Below are 21,306 nucleotides of genomic sequence, written 5' to 3'. Positions count from 1 at the left end.
AAAGAAACTGCTAAAGGGAATTATTAAGGCAAAAGGAAAATAATCCTACCTGATAGCACAGAGGTACAGGAGGAAATGAAAAGCAAAAAACAAAAACAAACGAACAAAAGAGCTAAATATAAATTAACCTCGACTGTACAAAACAAAACAAAACGTCTTATGGGGTTTAAAAAACAGGCAGTCTTTGCTCTGCATGATAGTGTTGGATCATAAAACTGTGCATGCTGAAACTGTGCAAAGCGATCTTAATCAATGATAAAAAGATTACTTTTTGTGACAAAAATTCTTGTCAAAACATTAAAATCTCTCTTACTATTGGGTTATAAATGCATGGGGAAAGTAAAAATAGTAAAACTAATATTTTTAGCACATTGTAATTTTAAACGTTAGAAGCATTTAGAAGTAAAATGTTTTATTTCTTTCTAAAAAGCTTATCAAGAGTAGTTTGAATAGCACACACATTTTTCTCTGTTGTATATATAACTTACAAGAGAGTATCACGTCACTGTCTTGGCAAATTGTCATACTCCTTTCTAGGTCTGGATCAGTTTCCAATATCTATCCTCTGTTCTTTCAATGTCAAAATATTTCTGAGAGTCCCTTTAATGTAAGTTCTTTTTTTTCTTTGGGGACATCTTCATTCTTTTATTCACAACCACTTTTCTTATTTATGTCAATAATGCACCTTCACTTAAGTTCCTCTTATTAAATGTCTAGAGTCTCTCAAATGGTGGCACTATGGACGTTCCCATGGTTAGCAGTTTCTATGATTCTATTTACATTTATTCAAATTTCACTTCCAGCACTATCACATTTTGTTTCTTTGTTTCTTCCATCTTTGTTGGTCAATTGCCTCTTTCAATTATCCTCTTTTATAAAATGTTGTGTGGGTTTATCACTGAGAGTCATGGAGGCAACACAACTGCACACCTTATTGTTTGTGTATGAACTGAATAATAGATGCTAGGTGACCTATCACCAATGACTTTGAAAGGAGCAGTGTAATTGATCACCTATCATGATGTGCATCTGTTACTTACATAGTGATGCGTGGACTGAAGATCTGGCAGCAAAGTTTGTACTTTATGCAATTATTCATAGTTAATATATTGTGGTAACAAACTTGAACCATGTGGTTGGAACCAGTTATTATTTAAATTTAACTAAATAATGGTAACTGAACCTCATGCATATGGGAACCATGCAAAGCAAGGACTGCCTGTATACACAGAATTCAAATACACAATAGCAAACAAAGCGATGGGAGGGTTTTAAATAGTATTAATGCATTCTAAGTTCGTTGAATTGTCTGGGAAATGGTAAAAGCACTAACTTATATTAGACTTTTACAAATAACGAATAAATATTCTAATCCATAGGGCAAAAACTAAAATAACTGTAAAAGAATGGATAAATAACAAGCTAATAATAGTGAGGAATGGAATAATAAAAATTAATACAAAAAGGGCAAGAAATTAGAAGAAATAAAGAACTTCTGGAACAAATAGTAGATTTAACTCCAAATAACCAATATTTACATTAAGTGCATAAAAGGACTAAACACTCCAATTAAAATACAAAGATTGCCAAATAGGTTAATTAAAGATGCTGCTTATAAGAGACATACCTTAAATGTAAAGATATAGAAAGATAGAAAATGTAATCATGAAAATATTAACATGCAAACAGTAACCAAGAGAAAATTGATATAAATATACCAATATATATAAAGCATGAAGCCTTGCTATATATAAAAAGAAATTTTACTACGATATAAAAGGATTACTATACACTGTACCAAAAAGATATAATGATTCTAACCTTGAATGTCTATAAGAGCATAGCTTCAAACCATATAAAGCAGAAAGTAACAGAACTAAAAAAATAAAATAGATAAATCCACAATCATAGTGTGCGTTTAATATAGCTTTATCTGATAGAACATATATACCAAAAAAGTAAATAATCATACTCATAAGAAATTAATATCTCAGTAGCTTACAAAAAATTAAAATCAACCATATTCTCTGACTAGTAGGTAGTACACTTCTAAATAATCATGGATCAAAGAAGAAATCCCAACAGGTACTAGAAAATAATTTTAACTAATTGTCAATAAAAATATGACAAATCAAAACCTGTAGGATGCAATTTAAGTTATACCCAGAAGAAAATGTATATATTAGAAAAAAGGCTGAAAATAATTCATTTATATAGCTTTCACAATAAATGTATAAAGGAACAGTGAATTAAAACCAAAGAAAGTAGAACAATACCCAAGAAAACTGAGAATTCAGGTCATTAAGAACAACAGTTAAAATTCAAAACCAAGTCTCCAGACTCCGAATATAATGTCCATTTATCACCCATTTTGCTTCTCTGCCCCACTCACCAAAAACTCAAGGCAACTGATTTGTAATAAAGCTCTATATAAATCCTACATCTCTTAAAAGCAACTGTTTTGTCTTATTACAGCCTTTTTCTCATAAAGGTTCTAGTTGTTAATATTTCTCTTATAAATATCCATTTTCCCTCTCTGAGCAAAAGTGTTAACTTCCAAAAGCAAAGGAAACTATTAAATACAATGACTACAACAAGGATGAATTTGAAAATGGGTTTTTAAAAAGATACTTTCCTTATATATATGAGGTATTTAGAGCCTAATATCTTAGAAAGTAAGAGAATAATGCATCTTGCATTCTTCAAATTTTCCTACTATGTATCCAACATTATTATCTGCAAATGGTTCTAGTCAACATGAAGGATAAATAAAGACTTTGGGTGCCAAACATCAATAATTTGTTTAATCCACAGACCGCATGGTACTGTCAACCAAAATTTCCTGGGATTCCTGAGCACAGAATTAAAGCCCTCTGATTTATTTAGGAAATAGCTCTTCACCATGTTGGATTTGCTGCAAGGGTAGGTACAAAACTAAGGAGCACTGATTTCAAATGTCAGTGCATGTTGCCAGTGCTTATTGAAATGCCTCAGTGAGCACATCAGCAGTTAAAGAGCATAATGTTATTCTGTTTCGTGAATATATTTCCTTCCTCAGCTGCCCTCTCTCTACCCCTTTCTGACCATGTGATTTGGTGAATAGACTGATCTAGGGCTACGGAGAACTCACACTTCATCATCCCCACTTCTAATCATCTCTCCAATGCCTTTTCAAACTTTTCCTGCCAAAGCTCAATATTTGTCCTCTGAGACAGCTTCTTAATTCATGTTTAGATTTTATTCCCTGATATGAATTGGGGTGGTAGAACATAAACATTGCTTCTGTTAGTGACCATGAGCTAGGTTTCCAAAGATACAAAGCTACCCATTCATTCAATAAATACGGTATGTTTAACACTGTGCTAAAGCTGTGGTAATTGCATCTTATAGCTGAACATACACAATAATCCACTATTCAAAATAGTGGATTATTCTATTTTTATCCAAACCCTCTTCCCCTGGGCTCTGTGATACCACACTCCCAGCTGTCCTCCAACCATGCTGGTCAGTCTTTCTCATTCTCCTTTGCTGGTGTCTCCTCCTTCCCCACTTCAAAATTTTGGGGTTCCATATGGCCCAGTCCTGTGTCCTCTTCTCACTCCACACTCTCCCCCATGTGATCTTATCCAACAAGTCTCAAACTTACACATCTAGTCCAGGCCTCACTTTTTAAGTATTGGACCATTAACCTATTGGTCTACTTGACATCTCCTCAGTTGTGTTACATCTCTCTCACTACTTAAATACCCCAAACTGAAATCTACCTCTCCTCCTGAAATCTGTAACTCCTCTGATACTTGCTGAGCCTGTATATGGCACCTCCATTCACCTTACTGCAAATCCCAGACACCTGAAGGGATCACTATACCTTCTTTCCTCATCACCCACTTCTAATCCTTCACCACGTCCTGTCCATTCTACTACGCTAATACATAAAAAATTCATCCTCTTCCTCTCCGCTGCCACCACCCTTGTCCAATCCACCATCATCTCTTGCTTGGACTACAATAACTTCATAGCCGAACTGGTTTTTCCAGTTTTGGCTTCCTCTATTTCATTTCTGCACAACAGCCAGAGTGATTTTTCTCTTAGGATAAATCCAGAGTCTTCAACATAAACTTCCACGCCCAGGACTTCAGCCGGCCCTGCCCACCTCTGTCTCCTCATCTTGCTCCATTCCTGCACACCTGTGTTCTTTAGTTCCTTGAACAGTCCAAGATCTTCTCCACCTTGGGGCCTTCACATCCTTTTGCCTCTGTCCAGAAAGTTCTTTCTCTCTCTCTTTACCTGGTTAACACTACCGATTATTTTTTCAGCCTAAGTATTACTTACACATACCCTTGATCCCACCTAAATGAACCCTTCACTTGAATCTATGATTGAACCCTTTATTTTTGCTTTATAGAACTTACTAAAATTTGTGAGAACAATGCAAATGTGTGAAGACAATAATAAATGTTTCCACAAGGCAGTGTGTTTTGTGTGCCAATCACTCACACCATCAAACCAAAACCAAAAAACGGGGAACAATTAGATATATTCTAAACATGCACTTTTAAAATCATGAATTGAAGTAGAAGACTGAAGAAGTCTGAATTAATGAAAATTACAATTGATAGAACATTTAGTATTATGTGTGAACATACACAGATGCATATATGTTTAGCTGTCCTTAATGGAGAATTTACCATGTCCCAAGCACTATGCTGAATGCTCAACACACATATTTACTCAATCTTTGCGACAATCCTCTGAAATAGCTACTATATTTTACAGAAAAAAATGGTGTTCAATAACTATATATATTTATATATAAAGTGCATTTTATGTAAACATCACATAACTGGACCTTGCTTTTCTGTCTAATAATCCCTACCCTTTTTTTTTAGTCCATTACATTTACTGTAATTATTGATATGATTTAAACCTGCCATTTTCCAATTTGTTTTCAATTTTTCTTCTCTGTTCTTTGTTCCTCCTTTGTTTTCTCTTGGATTAATCAGGTTGTTTCTGCTTTTGTTTTTGTTTTCTAGTATTCTGTTCTATCTCCTCTATTAGCTGTTTAGCCCTTTGTAATATTTTCTTGTGGTTACTCAAGGGATTATAATATGCATCCTTCACTTATCATAGTCTACCAAGAACGATTATACCAATCCCCATATCATGTAAGAAACTTTTGAAATTATAATTGCATTTGCTCTCTCCCATTTTTTGTTCTGTTTTGTCATATATTTTATTTCTATATATGTTATAAATCCCACCACATTGCTATTTTTTAAAAGAGTTAATTAACCTTTAAAGAATTTGAGTAAAGAAAAACTAGTCTTTTACATATATTCCCATATTTAATATTTCCAGTGTTAATTCCTGCCTGTAGATCCAATCATTCCCTTTAGCCTGAAGAACTTCTTTTAGCATGTTAGTGTGGTTCTGTTGGCAACAAATTTTCTCAGCTTTCATTTATCTGAAGATAACTTTATTTTACCTTAATATTTAAAAATTAGTTTTGCTGGGTATAGAATTCTAGCAAGGCAGTTTTTTGTTTTGGCCCTTTGAAGGTATCTTTCCATGTCTTCTGGCCTCCATTGTTCACTCATATTCTCATCATTGTTCTCCTGTGGATAACGTGTCCGTTTATCTCTGGCTGCTTTTCAGGCTTTCTCTCTATCTTTGGTTTTTAAAATTATGTACCTAGGTGATATTTTCTTTGTCTTTAACCTGCTTGGGGTTTGCTGAACTTCCTGGATCTATGGATTTCTGGTTTTGTTCAAATTTTGAAACTTTTGCCCAATATTTCAACAGACTATGGTGGAAATGACATCATGCATTTTCAGGCCCAGTCTTTAAGAGAACTGGCAGCTTTTAATTTAGACTCTTGGAGGCTTGAACCACTATGTAAGAAGTCCAGCTACACTGATGGGAAGACCATATGGGGAGGCCCTGAGATTACATGGAGATGGAGAAGCAGCCAGCTGAACCTAGCCTTCTAACAACCCGCATCAGAGCCAGGCATCGAAGCACAACCACCCTGCACCCTCCAGATTGATACAGACACCAGCTATATACCAACCAATGATCCTAGGGGATGCCACATGGGGCAGAAAAATTGCCCAGTTTAGCACTGCCTGAAATCCTAATCCACAAAATTGTGAGCTATAATAAAATGGTTGTTATTTTAGCCATTTAGTTTGGGGTAATTTGTTATGCAGCAATAGATGGCCAGAAGAGGTGGGACACTGAGAATTTGTAATAGAAAACTACAAGAATGGCAGGTTTCTTTGCAAATTATTGAGGGTCCTAAGTGGTTACAAATTAGTTCTCCTGAGTTCTAAATTTCAGCTAGGATACTGGTTGGACCCAAAAGTGTACATATGATAAAGATTTATGACTGTAAATTGTGTACATATGATAAAGATTTGTAACTGTAAATTGATGAAACACTAGCCACATCCATCTTCTATTTCATTTCCTTTATAAAGAAGCCAATAGCATATAGTAGACGGTTGCTGTTGTTACTCCTATTAATAGTAGCTACCAATTACTGGTTGCCTTTTATGGGCACGCACTCTGCTAAAAGTGCTTCACATATACTGTCCCACTTAATCATACAAAGCCTCAGTTTCCACTATGTAAAATGAAGATGGTAATAAATATCTCACAGGGCTCTTACCCAAGTTTACTCAACTAAGAAATTTCAGAGTCAGAATTTGAAACCAAGAGTGTCTGCCTCCAGAACCAATGCAAACTCAAAATATCTCTTTAATTAAAAGAAGAAATAATTAAATAAAGTGCTGCCCTCAGAAATATGTTTTTACTGTTTTGTGGATTTTTCGGGTTTTGTTTTTGTTTTGTGGATTTTTTTGAAAATCACAAGTAAATAAAAATTCTACAACTGGGTAGGTAAAACGTGTGATTTACAGCGGATAGTGAGATAAGACTTAATTTTGCTGATTCCCTGAATTGAATCAAGTGGATTTATTGGAGGTTTTGAGAGCACCAGTCTTAGTCCTGATCATTGAATAATCATGAAAGTAGCTGTATACATCCTCCAGGCATATATACACTACCATGTGTAAAACAGATAGCTAGTGGGAACCTCCTTATAGCGCAGGGAGCTCAGCTCAGTGCTCTGTGGTGACCTAGATGGGTGGGATGGGGGGTGGAGGGGTGAGGGAGGTCCAAGAGGGAGGGGATATATGTATACATATAGCTGATTCACTTTGTTGTACAGCAGAAACTAACACAACACAGTAAAGCAACTATATCTCAATAAAGAAAAAAATAAATTGAAAAAAAGAAAAATCATTTTTATAATGTTCTATTTCTAGTGGAAAATCTGCTGATAAACTTACATTTTCCTCAATCCGCTTCAAAACTCTGAACATTTATAAACTCTTTGAATTAGCATCTATTTTTTAAATTCCTCAATAAATTAAAAATGCATCAAAATCATGAATATCACCTTCCATTATAGATTATTTTTCCCCAGTTATGTAATGGAATGTTAGTGGTAAAATACTTTATCGATAATTATCATAGTAGAATAATTAAGATATCTCTCACTGAAAAGCCTTGATACACAGTAGCAGAGACAATAAAACTCAGAAAAGTCTGATGGGAGGAATAAGTTGTTAACTTTGGAGTATACAGTGTAAAACCTCTCCCCTGACTTATGAATCTTCAGTAAAATCTACATTGCTCACTTTCTGATGTGAGTGAATTCCTTATTATCAGCAGGCAAGTATGATGGAACAGAAGAATGATGGGACAGTCCATATCTGGGTTACATTTTAGAAAAATGTGACTACAACAAGTATTTTTTAATCCTGTAATCTGGTGTTGAAGAAGTCCTCCCAAACTAAAATTGATCCATTAATAAGCATTTTAGGATAAAGTTGTTCAATAATTTTGAGTCATTAAACTTACTCTTATCTTAAATTTAAAAAAAGAAAATGTAGGAAATAACTTATTCTGTGAACTTGTAGACTATTTCTGAAAAGTGAGTGTTAGTCCAAAAATCAGGACCTTAGAAGCTAAGGATCAAATATATACAAGAGCTTTGACAGCCTTGTACTTTTTAACCCAGTAATTCCATTTCAGTACATTTTCCCTAAGAAAATAAACATAGGAGTGAGAAAAAAGTTCACATAAAAAGCCATTTGGGGCTTCCCTGCTGGCGCAGTGGTTGAGAGTCCGCCTGCCGATGCAGGGCACACGGGTTCGTGCCCCGGTCCGGGAAGATCCCACATGCCGCAGAGCGGCTGGTCCTGTGAGCCATGGCCGCTGAGCCTGCGCATCCGGAGCCTGTGCTCCACAACCGGAGAGGCCACAAGAGTGAGAGGCCTGCGTACCGCAAAAAAAAAAAAAAAAAAGCCATTTGTCCCAGAATTAATTTATAATAGCAAAAATTTGGAAACTACTCAAATGATTAGGTAGAATGGTTTAGTATTAAATATTGAGCAACCATTAGACATCTTTTGTCATAGACTAATCTCAGAGGAACTGCTTTTGACACAATGTTGTTAAAACAACAACAACCAAATATATCTACGGAGAGAAAAAAACTGATTTTCTTTGGATCATGGAATGATGGGAGATTTCACATCTTTTTGATGTGAAAGTGTTTACAAGTTTTACAATGTATATATATATATATTATCTTTATAGTCAGATGAAATAAACTTTTTAAAAATTAAGGAGTCCTTCAATATGCATTAATTTTGAAATTAATACTTGATGTTAAAATACATGGGTGATTCAGCTCCCTCCCACTGGTGCAGGTCCCGTCCCTATTCTTTTGTCTCTGTTTTTTCTTTTTTCTTTTGCCCTACCCAGGTACGTAGGGAGTTTCTTGCCTTTTGGGAGGTCTGAGGTCTTCTGCCCGCGTTCAGTAGGTGTTTTGTAGGAGCTGTTTCACATGTGGATGTATTTCTGATGTATTTGGAAAGAGGAAGTTGATCTCCGCATCTTACTCTTCTGCCATCTTGAAGCTCCTCAGTCCAGTTTTTGTCCCTAGGCATTCTTTAAACGTCAGTCTCTTCCTCCCACCGTCTCCACTTGCCTTATGTTACTAACGTGATGGTTGCATGAGATCAACATTTTATGGTTTCACATTTGGAAAAGGGAATCTCAAGCCTGTATTGCACAATTTTCTCTGTCCCCATAAAGCTCAATTAATCTCATATTAATTACTCTTCTAGCCCTTTTACTTCATTAATTACTAAACTTGTGACTGCCATAAACTGACTCTCATACGTTTCATGCTATTAGTGCAGAAAACTATCCATTTACTTCAAATCAGACGGATTTTATAAGGTGAAAAACACTTTTCAGCATGGGTGAAATAAAAAAAAAATACGTGGGTGATTTATTATGTGATAAAAGCCTATAACAAAATGTTACTTCAACATTAATTTACTTAATTCTTAGTCCCAGTTTTCACATCGGTATAGTACAGCATTTAAAGCATTTAAAGTAACAAAATTCTGGCTTTGCCAACATATTCACATCTTGGTTTTTTTTGTTTTTTGGGGGTTTTTTTTGCGGTACGCGGGCCTCTCACTGTTGTGGCCTCTCCCATTGCGGAGCACAGGCTCCGGACGCGCAGGTTCCGGACGCGCAGGCTCAGCGGCCATGGCCCACGGACCCAGCCGCTCCGCGGCATGTGGGATCCTCCCGGACCGGGGCACGAACCCGTGTCCCCTGCATGGCAGGCGGACTCTCAACCACTGTGCCACTAGGGAAGGCCCACATCTTGTTTTTAAAGTAGCTAAATAATTAGTTGCTACTTCCCTACACCTCCTGGAGCATGCAGTAAAGTTGCACATGATAGATGTCCACTAATTATGTGTTTAACGAATCTCTCCACACACCACTCACTAGAGTAAGCAGATCTAGTGAAAGTCAAAGCGGCCTGCCTCCCATTTTTTTGAACCATTGCCAGTTAAAAGCAGACTAGAACAAAAACCTGAAAATCAAATTGAAATAAGCGTTGCGAAGGATCTGGGACTGGCTGAGAGCTAGGTTTTTGGTTAATAGTCTTGCTCAGTTTCTTGTTTTAAACAGCACAGTCTTATGCATTATTGCATTTGTATTTCTTAAGCGTCCAGCTATGCTGACTGGGGCAGCTTCTCTTCTCTTCAATTATTTTAATTCAGTCTCCGAGCCCGGTGGGAGTCTGACGCTTTCCTATCGCCCTTGGCCCCATCTAACTTTGCAGGTGAAATGCCAACTCGAATTTATTATTGCCCTCAATTCTTTCCCAGCTTGGCGTGCTTTTCATTCATGGACTGGAGATGTTTAGGGCATATAGGCAAATATCTCTAAGGCTGAGGATCACAGTCAAATGCCAGGACTAATGCCTATTGAATAATTGAGGTGGGAGGGGGGACAGGACAATGGAAGAAAATCAGTAGTTGGAAAGTTCCTTCATAGGAGGGTTTAAGCCTTCATTTCCCCCCTTTTTGGTTGCTCACTCCCCAACCTGAGAACTCCCTTCTCTCACCTTGCTGATTTCCCTGTTCTTTCGGTTTAGACTGGATACTAAGTACCTGCCACAATGCCAGTTGTTTTAAACAAACCGATTTCTCTATTTTTGGCTCTGAGAATTAACAAATATTTCTCAGAAGAAGAAAATCCAGAATCTAGATGTATGATTAAATGAACCTAATGTATGCTAAATTATTAATCTGCTGTCTTGTGAAAACACTGCACACTGGGCATCGTTAGACTTTTCATCTAAATGTCCATTTTATTTGAAATCCAATGAAGGGAAATTAAGCAATAATGAGTATTTATATTTAAGCTCTGGTCGATGATCTCCTTTAAACATCATTAAAAAAAAAAAAAAGCTGTATTTGGAGTTAGAATTCCTAGTTTAAGGTCCAGAGTTGCCTCTAACTGTGTAACAGATCAGTCACTTAACGTTTCTAAGCATCTGCATTGTTTTGTCTCTAAAATAAGGAGGATGTTACCTACTTCTCTAAAATCAGTTCTTCTATTCCCTCACTGGTAGAACTGTTCTGAATAATAAATATACCCAATCCCTTTTCACCTTATAATTTTCCAAGGCTGGGCTTTTTTCTATTCAGTAAGCTTTGAGACCCTCAAGTATTTCCCGGACACAGCTAAATCGCCCCACTCCGTGGAAGAGCATACTTGAAGATTTAAGCAGACTCTTTGGCACTGCATATTAAAATTTTTTATATAGGATATGTATTGCTATTTTTTTAATTTGGGGTTTTCTTTTGCATGGCTTTTATTATATTTTTTTCCTCATTTGAACAAGATAAAATAAAAAGTGAAATTCACACATTCCTAGCCTCCAAACCTTTCTCCCGGAGATGACCACTATTAACAGTGTGCTCTGTATTTTAAGAATTTATTGATGCTTATTGTATGAGTTTGGGTAGGCTAATTACTGTAAGAAATAGACAAAAATAAAAATGTGTAAACCCTAAGGTAACAAGTTTATTTCTTCTTTATGAGACAGTACTGGGTAGATGAGCAGGTGGGCAGGGTAGCCTTCCTCCATGCAGTCACTCGGGGACGCAGGCTGCTGATCCAGAGGCACTGACATCTTCAGCGCTTGTTCAAACTCACCCTGCAGGACATCTCTATTCCAACCCACTGTGCTGCAATTGCATATAGGTTTTCTTTCTCTCGGTGTCCCCAGCTTCCTGGCAGCATATCTGGCCTCCTGCACACTTGAGCCATAATTGCTTTACTCAAAATTGTGTGATTCAAATTCACCCTCCCAGGCATTCTTGGAACACATTCCAGTTTGGACTCCTATTTTCTCCTTCTTATCAGAGGTTTCTGGTACTTACCTCTACACCTCCATTGCTTTTTTTTGCAACAGCTATACCAGCTGCATTCACTTCTGACATCGGTCTCCATTTAGCTAAACTACTGGCAGTCCATGCCCCACTCCCCTTCTTTGTTTCAGCAGAGATTTTATTTTTCTAGATTTATCGAGATATAATTGACATATAACATTGTGTAAGTTTAAGGTATGCAATGTGTTGATTTAGTATACTCATATACTGCAAAATGATTCCCACCATTGCATGAGCTAACACCTCTGTCCTGTTACATAATTACCATTTCTTTTTTGTGGTAAGAACATTTAAGATCTCTTGTAGCAACTTTCAGTGATATAGTACAGTATTATTAGCTATAATCACCATGCTGTACATTAGATTCTCAGAATTTGCTAATCTTATAACTGGAAGCTTGTACACTTTAACCAATATCTCCCCAGTCCCCTGACCACACTCCCACCCCAGTCCCTGGTAACCACCACTCTACTCTCTGTTTCTCTGAGTTTGGCACTTTTAGATTCCACGTATAAATGATTTCATACAGTATTTATCTTTCTCTCAGCAGAGATATTTCAAAAGTCATTTGCAAACAAGTGTTAACCACTTACCTCAGAAGGTGGCTTCTTTTGCCTGGTGTTTTCTTGTGGTATCTCTTGTCCATCTTTCCCCTTTATTTCACTCATACATTTTCCCTGAAAAATCCATCTCCTCTTTTGTGTCTCCCTCTCTCTGCCTGTAGCCTCTCTCACCTCTTTCTTCTCTTACAGCCGCCATGTTGGTTGCCAGCCTCATTTAATCAGCTGTAACCAACAGCTGTGGTTCATTTCCCTTTCATTCTCTATCCCTAAAGTTGATTCAGCCAGGCTACACTCTTTTATTGTGACATTCTCTTGGGCTGCTCACTCAAGTTCACTTGTTCAACAATAGTCACTCATGGAGCAATTTTCCAGACTGCAAACCACACTCAGTTGTCAAGCTCTTCTAACTAGTTTACGTTTGATCGACAGATGTTTGAACCATCCTCTCCAAATGGAAAGCTATGGCAAGGAGCTTACTGCTCACCACACAGAGCATCTCAACAGAGTCTGATAGTCTTAGAGGGGCAAGGTGGGATTGCTATGAGAGTGTGCAGTGGGGTAGCCAATGGTCCTAGTTTACCCAGGATAGAGGGAGTTTCAGGGATGCAGGGCTTTTAGTTTCAAGCCAGAGGAAAATTTAAACCATCTAGTTTAAAGTGGGTCTTTCTATGCAGGGTCTTGGTTGGATAAAGATCGTGATATGATAGTTTAGGATTAGTGGACACAACAAGGTAAAGATTTTGAAGTGAGGGTTTCTAAGAGTTTTGGGATATAAACTGTTGAAGCATTGATGGGTCTTTCAAGAAGTTCCCAAAATTAATAATAAAGTTATTTTCCTGGGCAAAAGTTATGTTAATGAAGACAAGGGACCAGGAAGGTTATGCTAATAATAGACAGTAAGCTGAGGTGGGGGAAGTGGGAGATGGTTTCTGTTCACAGAGTTAATGCCACTCTCTCTTTTCCAAGGTCTGTTTCATATCCACTGTACTTTGTCAAATGCAAAACCTAGTGGGGGTTTTTTGTTCATTTGGTTTATGTTTTTAAATTTTTGCAAACATTGCATTACCTCCAACCCCAAGTCTCCAATGTCTGCTCCAGCTTTCATTCCACTCAGGAGAATAACAATAATAAAACTATCACCTATAGAGCCTTCACCATAAGCTAAGACACATGTCAAACCCGTTATAGACATTATTTGACCCTCATAAGAGTCTTATGAAAGAGGCACTATTATTGTCCCTATTTTACAGATGAGGAAACTATGGCTCAAAGAGGTCAAGTAACTTGTCCAAGGTCATGTAGCCAGAAGTGGCAGAGCCAAGGTTTGATCTCAGGTCCATCCAACTCTTCAGTAATAAAAGGGAGCAAATTACTGATATATGCTACACGTGGACGAACTTCACAAACACTCTGTTAAGTGAAAGAAGCCAGACGCACAAGACTACATATTTCTGATTCCATTTATATGAACTGTCCACATAAGGCAAATTTAGAGGTAGAAAGGAGATCAGTGGTTCCTCGGCAAGAGGCAGGGCGTGGGAATTAATTGCAAATGTGCATATGATTATTTTTTGTCATTGATAGAAATGTTCTAAAACTGGATTGTGATGATAATTGATTTTACAATTTTGTAAGTTTACTAAACATCATCTAATTGTATCTAATCACAACGCATGAAGCTAATGGAAATTCTCATTCAGTAAAACTGTTTAAAAAATCCCAGAGGCCAAATTCTAAGCCTTCTAGTTGTTACCAGCAACCCCTAGGTGCAGGTTCCTTTAGGAATCAAGCCTTAGGTGCCATTCAGAAGGGGATAGACTATAAGTCTTACTAAGTTTTCCTACCCTCTTCACACAAGCCTTTAAACTCTTTTAACCAATCTACACATGTTGAATACATTTAATTCTACCAATGAGAGTCCATTTCTAAACAGGTACTAATTTCATTAATGCTAACTGTGCATTTTGATTAGCATGAATATAAACCTAAGTAGATAAGTTGTAGACATATATGATATTATCACATGTGCTCAAGAGTTTTCAATTACTGATATAGAAAAATAAACCCAAGTGAACTCTTAATACTCACTACCTCTACTGCCTCTGAAATAGCAATTGACAGAGGAGCCTCACTGACCTTATTTTCTTGCTGTAATCCATTATATAATCCACTCAGACTCCCACTCCAGGGCCAGGTTACTTGTTGTTAATAAAGATATCTTCCCTCAACAAACCATTGGAGAGATTTTTCTTTTCTATTCAAATCTAAAAGGAAAAAAGGCTCTGAGACTGTAGATGAGAAAGGTCACCCCAAAATTTAAATGGATTGAAACTAAGCCAGTGATGAGAGCTGAACAGTCATTGTGTCCCTGAAAGGAGCCAAAAAGTAGCTTGTGGGCTTCCCTGGTGGTGCAGTGGTTGGGAGTCCACCTGCCGATGCAGGGGACACGGGTTCGTGCCCCGGTCTGGGAAGATCCCACATGCCGTGGAGCGGCTGGGCCCGTGGGCCATGGCCGCTGAGCCTGTGCGTCCGGAGCCTGTGCTCCTCAATGGGAGAGGTCACAACAGTGAGAGGCCCGCGTACAGCAAAATAAAAAAAGTAGCTTGTTGTGGATGGGACTGGCTCCTGGGAGAAGTCCCTGGGGCACCATGTAAATGTGTATTCCTCTCAGGAACATTTGCTAAACCTGATTTATGTTGTTTTATCTTTCATAAGAACAGAAAGGGATATATTACAGTGAATATGTTTCCTGTACTTTTACAGAGAGATTCGGAATACCAGAAGCTTAACTTACATAGACCAAGGCGCCCTGAAAGAGCTCCCCCTTCTAAAGTTCCTGTAAGTATTAACTCCTGTCCCTTCCTACCGTTTTTTTTTTAAGAGAAGTATAATGTAGGAATATCCCTAGGATGATGTGGGCCATTTTAGTGGTGTGTGGCCTGGAGCAAATCACATCCTGTGACTTACTCCCCACCTTTTCCCATGAGGCAAGGTAACAGGTGAAATGATCCACATTTTAAAAACCTATTCAAAAGTCAACACATAATGCTGGGATGAGAGATCTGCCCCAAGAGACATGAGGGAGAAAATGCCATCATGTATATATGGTCTTTAAATGAATATAACAAAACAAAACAAAAACCTCTGAAAGCCCACTGGTCAATTTTGTTAGGAAATGGGTATCACAATATTAGAGTGACTGTTACACAAAAACAAACAGAAAACAAAAAAGGGTAAAACCTCATCTCTTAGAGCTAGGGGGATAAAAATGGAAGGGACAGCACTTACTGCTTTGCTTTGGTGACACCTTGTGAGCTAACTGTAACCTCAATGAGAGCAGGGACCACAACATTTTTGTTCTTTGTTGTATCTTTACTGCTTAGCGCCTACTGCCTAGGTACTCAAGGAAGTGTGTTCAGTGGATGTGTGTGTATGGCCTCAGGTCTTCTGGGTACCTTCCTTTCTTCCCTTCTTCCTTGCTCACATGCATTGTAAAAAATTAGAACACAAAACGTTATGAAGAAAAAAAGCCAACCTCAATCCCAATACTCAGAAATAATCACTATTAACATATTAGTTCATTTCCATCTAGGGATTTTAAATAAAAGTATATATCCAAATGTATTTTATGAAATTAGTCTTTAAGGATGAATAGAGTTTATCCAGGAAAAGGAGAGGGAGGGGTAGAAGAGAAATACAAGTGGATGGGATAGCATGATAAAGATACAAAGGTGTGGAACCACATGCCTTGTTTGGGGAATGAAAAATAGTTCAGTTTTGAAGAGGTAGGAGTGGGAGATGCCAGGAGAACAGAAGAGGATATGGATGAGATATGTGGCTGAAAGGGTATCTGGGGAGTAATAAAAACTTACAGCACAAGGCAATTGCTCCTGTGTGGACTTTGAGTTCCAATCCATCAGTAACTCTTTGATATAATGGTCCCCTGCTATGTGCAAGGCTCAGTGGGGAACATGTAGGATAAAAAAACATTGTCCTTGCCTTCAAGAAACTTACAATCTAGTTAAAGAAGATATTATATATGGGATTGAGAAGTTCCTCCCCTAGGAGAACAATGGTAAGTGACAAATAAGAGGTACATACATTATCTGGGGGTGCAGGTAATTAGAGGAGACATCCAGAAGGAGATGGACTTGTTCAGGGTTTTAAAGAATAGACAGGTCTTGGTCCAAGTCCCTAATATGGCATTTCCAGCCCTTTTTGATATGGTCCCCACTTAACTCTGGGTCTCCCCACCGTACTCTTCCACATGAACAGCTGTTGCAATTGAACTAGATTTTTTTACTGTTCTTCAAATATACCTCATGGAATCTTACATCTCTCCTTTGTTATTTAGAATGTCCCATTTGCTTTTTTGAGACCTCAGGCTCTTCTTCCTCTTCAAATCATATGTCTTCCCTTCTAGAAGGAGTCAGGTCAGAATTTGCCTTAGATGGTACAGCAATGGGACTAGAATTTTCTCTACTGGACGACTTTCTTTAAAGATTTACTGGTAGTTACAAGTTCTCACCATGTCATACTGAAGATCTCAAAAAAATCACTAAATCCACTACCTATGTTCTAGTAGCTGCAAGAAATGTTAAACCAACTAAGTCTGAGAGGCATCCAGAGTTTGAGAGTTTTTGTATTCATGCTGTCAATGCACGTTTTAATCTTGACATTTTGCCCTGATGACACAGCTTTAGAAAGTGAAGATATTGTCTTTGACTGATTTCCTCCCTTATCTGGACATATTTTTATGGTACTGCTGCCATGGTATTCTCAAGTGACTGCCATGGGAATACCATTCTAGGTAAAATAATGAACACAATATAATGTAGAGTTTGAAAGAAGAAGCCTGGCTTGGAGTTGGGTAATTATATTATCTTCCTGTCCCATCCTCTCCTTATTCTACCCTCCCTTCCCCCCAACACACACATAATGTCCTCCAGTTAAAACAAGGAAATCACACACACACACACACACACACACACACACACACACACACACACACGAAAAGAAATCTGAATTCCTATTTCTAGGAATCCCACTTGGTTCAAACAATCCCCAGATGCTTCTAAACAGAAAAGATGTATTGACACTGGTGGACTGGGTTAGATTCTTGTACCTTCAGGGAGCATCATTTCATCCAAGGATTAGAACTTGCCATGGTCTCTCAGATAATTAATGAAGGACTTAGGATTTGATCCTAGTCTGACTTCAGAGCACATACTTTTAGCTATTACATTATTCTACTTCTTATGTGTTGATTTTCTTACCTTATTTCTGTTCTTTTGTTCTTCTTTTTCATGTACTTTAGTGGCATTTTCAACACTGGACTTAGAGTATTCCCAGACCTGACCAAAGTTTATTCCACTGATGTATTCTTCATACTGTAAGTGTGCACATATGCAATATTTGGCAATATTTTACTTGCCACTGACAAGAACTGGGCTGCAGCCAGAGAGGTTGGTTGAAACCAAGTGAAGCAGTTGTTTCAAGGAGGAAGCAGTGATCAGCTGTGACAAATGCACTGATGGATGAAGTAAGGCAAGGACTGAGAAATGGCCATTGGGTTTAGTAACACGGGGCATCGGTGATTCCGAAGAGAACACTTCCACTGGGGTTCTGGGGGTGGAGAAGTCTGGTTGGAGTGGGCTCAAGAACGAACCAGAAGGGGGAATTAGAGAGAGTGACCATAACAAACTCTTTAGGGAAGTTTTACTACAAAAAAGAAGCAGAAAATGCCTCAGTAGTTGGAGCATATTGAATACGGAGAAAAGGGTTTTTTGTTTTTTTGTTTTTAATGAGAGAAACTATGGCATATTTTTGCTGCTGGGATTGTTTGAATAGAAGGAATTTGATGATAATGATGATACTCTATTTTTCACATAGTTTTTCATAGCTTTTCACTCTCCCATGTGTTATCATATTTGCTCCTCTCGACCACCTTACGAGACATAAAAAGAAGTAACAATTTTTCCACTAAACAAATGAGGAAACGGAGGAATAGAAAACCTAAGGGATTTTGTCTGAGGAGAGTCCCAAGGAGCAGTTGTGAGTGGTGCTCAAACTACTTCCTGTGACTTCTAATTGGGGTCATGGTGCTCTTTTCCAAAACCTGTGACACAGTTAAGTATCTTACTAGTTGTTTAGAAGTGAAAGGACATATGCAGAGAGAATTACAGACTGAGTTTGAACTACAGAATCAGCAAAATGTAGAATGATAGGATCCAAACTCTTGGGATTTTGTTAGAAAAAATGCCCATGCTTCTTTGCTGCAGAAGAGCTCAGTTCAAAATACAGGCCGTCTTCCAGCAACTAGACTGGCATAGAAATGTCCTCTAGGAGTATATGTCTTGCAAGTGGAGGGCACTTCAGTAATACTCATGAAATGAAATCAATTGATCCCATTCTAGCAACCCTTTTTAGGGGTTCCACACGCTGAGAAAATGAGTTGCTCTGGACAAAGTATTAGTCAGAGATTCATGAGAAATCTCTGAGACCCACCTGCTCCCTTTGCACATGAGGATTTGTCAGGAACCTCAGCCCACACCCAAAGCTCACTTGCTCACTGCACATGTGGGGCTCTGAGTATATGTCCACCTAGGACAGCTCTCACCACCTCACCGGACCTCTGAGCCACCAACAGCTAAGAAATGTCAATGACACCTAAAAAGAAATAAGATAAAACTGAATTGTGTCAGGTTATTTATTTAAGGGCATATGTGCAGCAAGAGCCCAGCTCCAGAAGGAAAGCATTTTTTTTTTAAATTTATTTTTGGCTGCATTGGGTCTTTGTTGCTGCACACGGGCTCTCTAGTTGTGGCGAGTGGGGGCTACTCTTCATTGCGGTGCGCGGGCTTCTCATTGTGGTGGCTTCTCTTGTTGCGGAGCATAGGCTCTAGGCATGTGGGCTTCAGTAGTTGTGGCTCACGGGCTCTAGAGCGCAGGCTCAGCAGTTGTGGCGCATGGGCTTAGTTGCTCCGTGGCATATGGGATCTTCCCAGACCAGGGCTTGAACCCGTGTCCCCTGCAACGGCAGGCAGATTCTTAACCACTGAAACACCAGGGAAGCCCAGAAAGCACTTTTTTCACCAGGTGTTTTTGTTCCTCCCCTGCAGTGAAATTACAGACAACCCCTACATGACTTCGATCCCTGCGAATGCTTTTCAGGGCCTGTGCAATGAAACCTTGACACTGTGAGTACTGCCAGTTCCACTCCTGCCAACAATGAAATATTTATTTGGGCCGCTGTACTATTTCCACAGGCCATCCAAGAACCGTACTACCATATAGTATGTGCTCTATGGTCTACCGAGGGTTTCACATAGTTAAATAAGAGTAGTGACTCATGGTGTGGTGCTCTACAGGTGACGAAGTGGTTTAGGTAACAAGACGAGAGAGTATTCCCTTACAGAAGTGGTCAGCACACTTTATCTGTAAAGCACCATTCAGATTTTACAGACCACATGGCCTTTGTGGCAACTGTTCAGCTCTGCTATTTCAGGGCAAAAGCAGCCATCCACAATATATAAACTAATGAGCATAGCTATGTTCCAACAAAATTTTATTTACAAAAACAGCCAGTGGGCCAGATTTGGCCTGCAGACCTTATAATAGTCTGGGTTCTAGTATCCCCATTGAACAGAGGAAGAACCTGGGGTTAAAGCAAATTTAAGTGACTTTCCCAAGGTCACTGAGCTAGAAAATGGTGATGCTAAGGGCTTTTCATACTCTGCACTCATACTTCAACTGTGTCGTCACAAACTATTATTAAGTTCCTATGAAGGGATATTGAATAGAAAACATAGTTCTGCTCTACATCATCATTTTGCCAGAGTTTGAATGGGTTCTGCTCTTTAGTTGTTCAAAAGAAATGCTAGATCAGGGAAATTCACAAAATGTTCTAATGAAGGAGTTCTAATAGAGGTACAAAAGATGAATTAATTCTCCAAGCCGGTAAAAATTCCCCTCTCTCATCGAATTAGCTACAAAGTAGAGTTGGGACTACATCCAAAGGATCCCGTCTCTCTAGTTTCAGTACCACTGCCCAGGTTCAGGCCTGGCGGGGGTTTTGCCCAGATTGTCACCCAGCTCCCTTTCTCCAGTCACACTACAGTCCAAGGGTTCTTCGTCGTATGCAAACCTGATTGAATTATGCCCCAGCAAAATTGATCCAGGCCTCTACACGACCCTTTGAAGAGGCAGTTTCCAAGCGTTCCAAGTCAAGCCGTCTTGACCCTGTGAAGGTATCTCAACCTCTGGGACTCTATCCACAGTGGAGCATTTCAATTCATCCTTCTCGAAAAATGGGGAGAGCTCTCTTGATAAGACAAGAGACTCCTCAGCCACCATTTCATTTGACAGCACAGCAAAGACTGGGGTTTAGCCTGCTCAGTCCCCAAACCTCAAGGCCATTTACCTCTTCCGTAAAGCCTTCCATTGTGCCCACTCATTGTATATAAACACCAGTCTCAATTTCTTTGCAGGATGTTACCTCTACATTTTGACATCTTTTTCTAAGGACCCGTATCCCAAGCAGCCCTCTCAAGTGAAAGCTGCTGTTTGTCTCACACCCAGCATGGGGCCCAGTAGGCATCTGATAAACCTCTGAATGAGGGAACCTTAACTTTCCTGAAATCTAGAGGTGGGGATGGCATAGCTTGTCCATTATCTTTTCAGATGATTATTTCTACATACCTGCAAAAGTCCTGGCTTCTTTAAAGCTCATGCTCAAAAAACTATAAACGTGAAAGGGTATGTGTCCAACAGCAAACTTTGTACCCATATTCCTGGTAGGATAGAGTTTCAATCAAAGTTTGCAACCCTTTGTTCTTTCTTTCCTTACTATGTTTTTCTTTCTTCACTATTTTCCCTTTCTGAGACCTACTTGTCCAATAAGAGTT

General features: G+C 38.6%; 1 protein-coding gene across 1 annotated transcript in view; it reads left to right on the top strand.

The window, feature by feature from the left end:
• Positions 1-21,306, top strand: part of TSHR (thyroid stimulating hormone receptor) — a 168,642-nt gene that overhangs the window by 101,988 nt on the left and 45,348 nt on the right. The window contains exons 5-7 of the mRNA XM_067737781.1: positions 15,164-15,238; positions 17,718-17,792; positions 19,522-19,599. Coding sequence (XP_067593882.1) covers positions 15,164-15,238; positions 17,718-17,792; positions 19,522-19,599 — 228 coding nt within the window. The remainder of the gene's footprint in view (positions 1-15,163; positions 15,239-17,717; positions 17,793-19,521; positions 19,600-21,306) is intronic.

The sequence above is a fragment of the Pseudorca crassidens genome, chromosome 1 (assembly GCF_039906515.1).
Source record: "Pseudorca crassidens isolate mPseCra1 chromosome 1, mPseCra1.hap1, whole genome shotgun sequence".
Lineage (NCBI taxonomy): Eukaryota > Metazoa > Chordata > Mammalia > Artiodactyla > Delphinidae > Pseudorca > Pseudorca crassidens.
The sequence above is the reverse complement of the archived record's forward strand: the minus strand, read 5'-3'. Positions and strand labels throughout refer to the sequence as shown.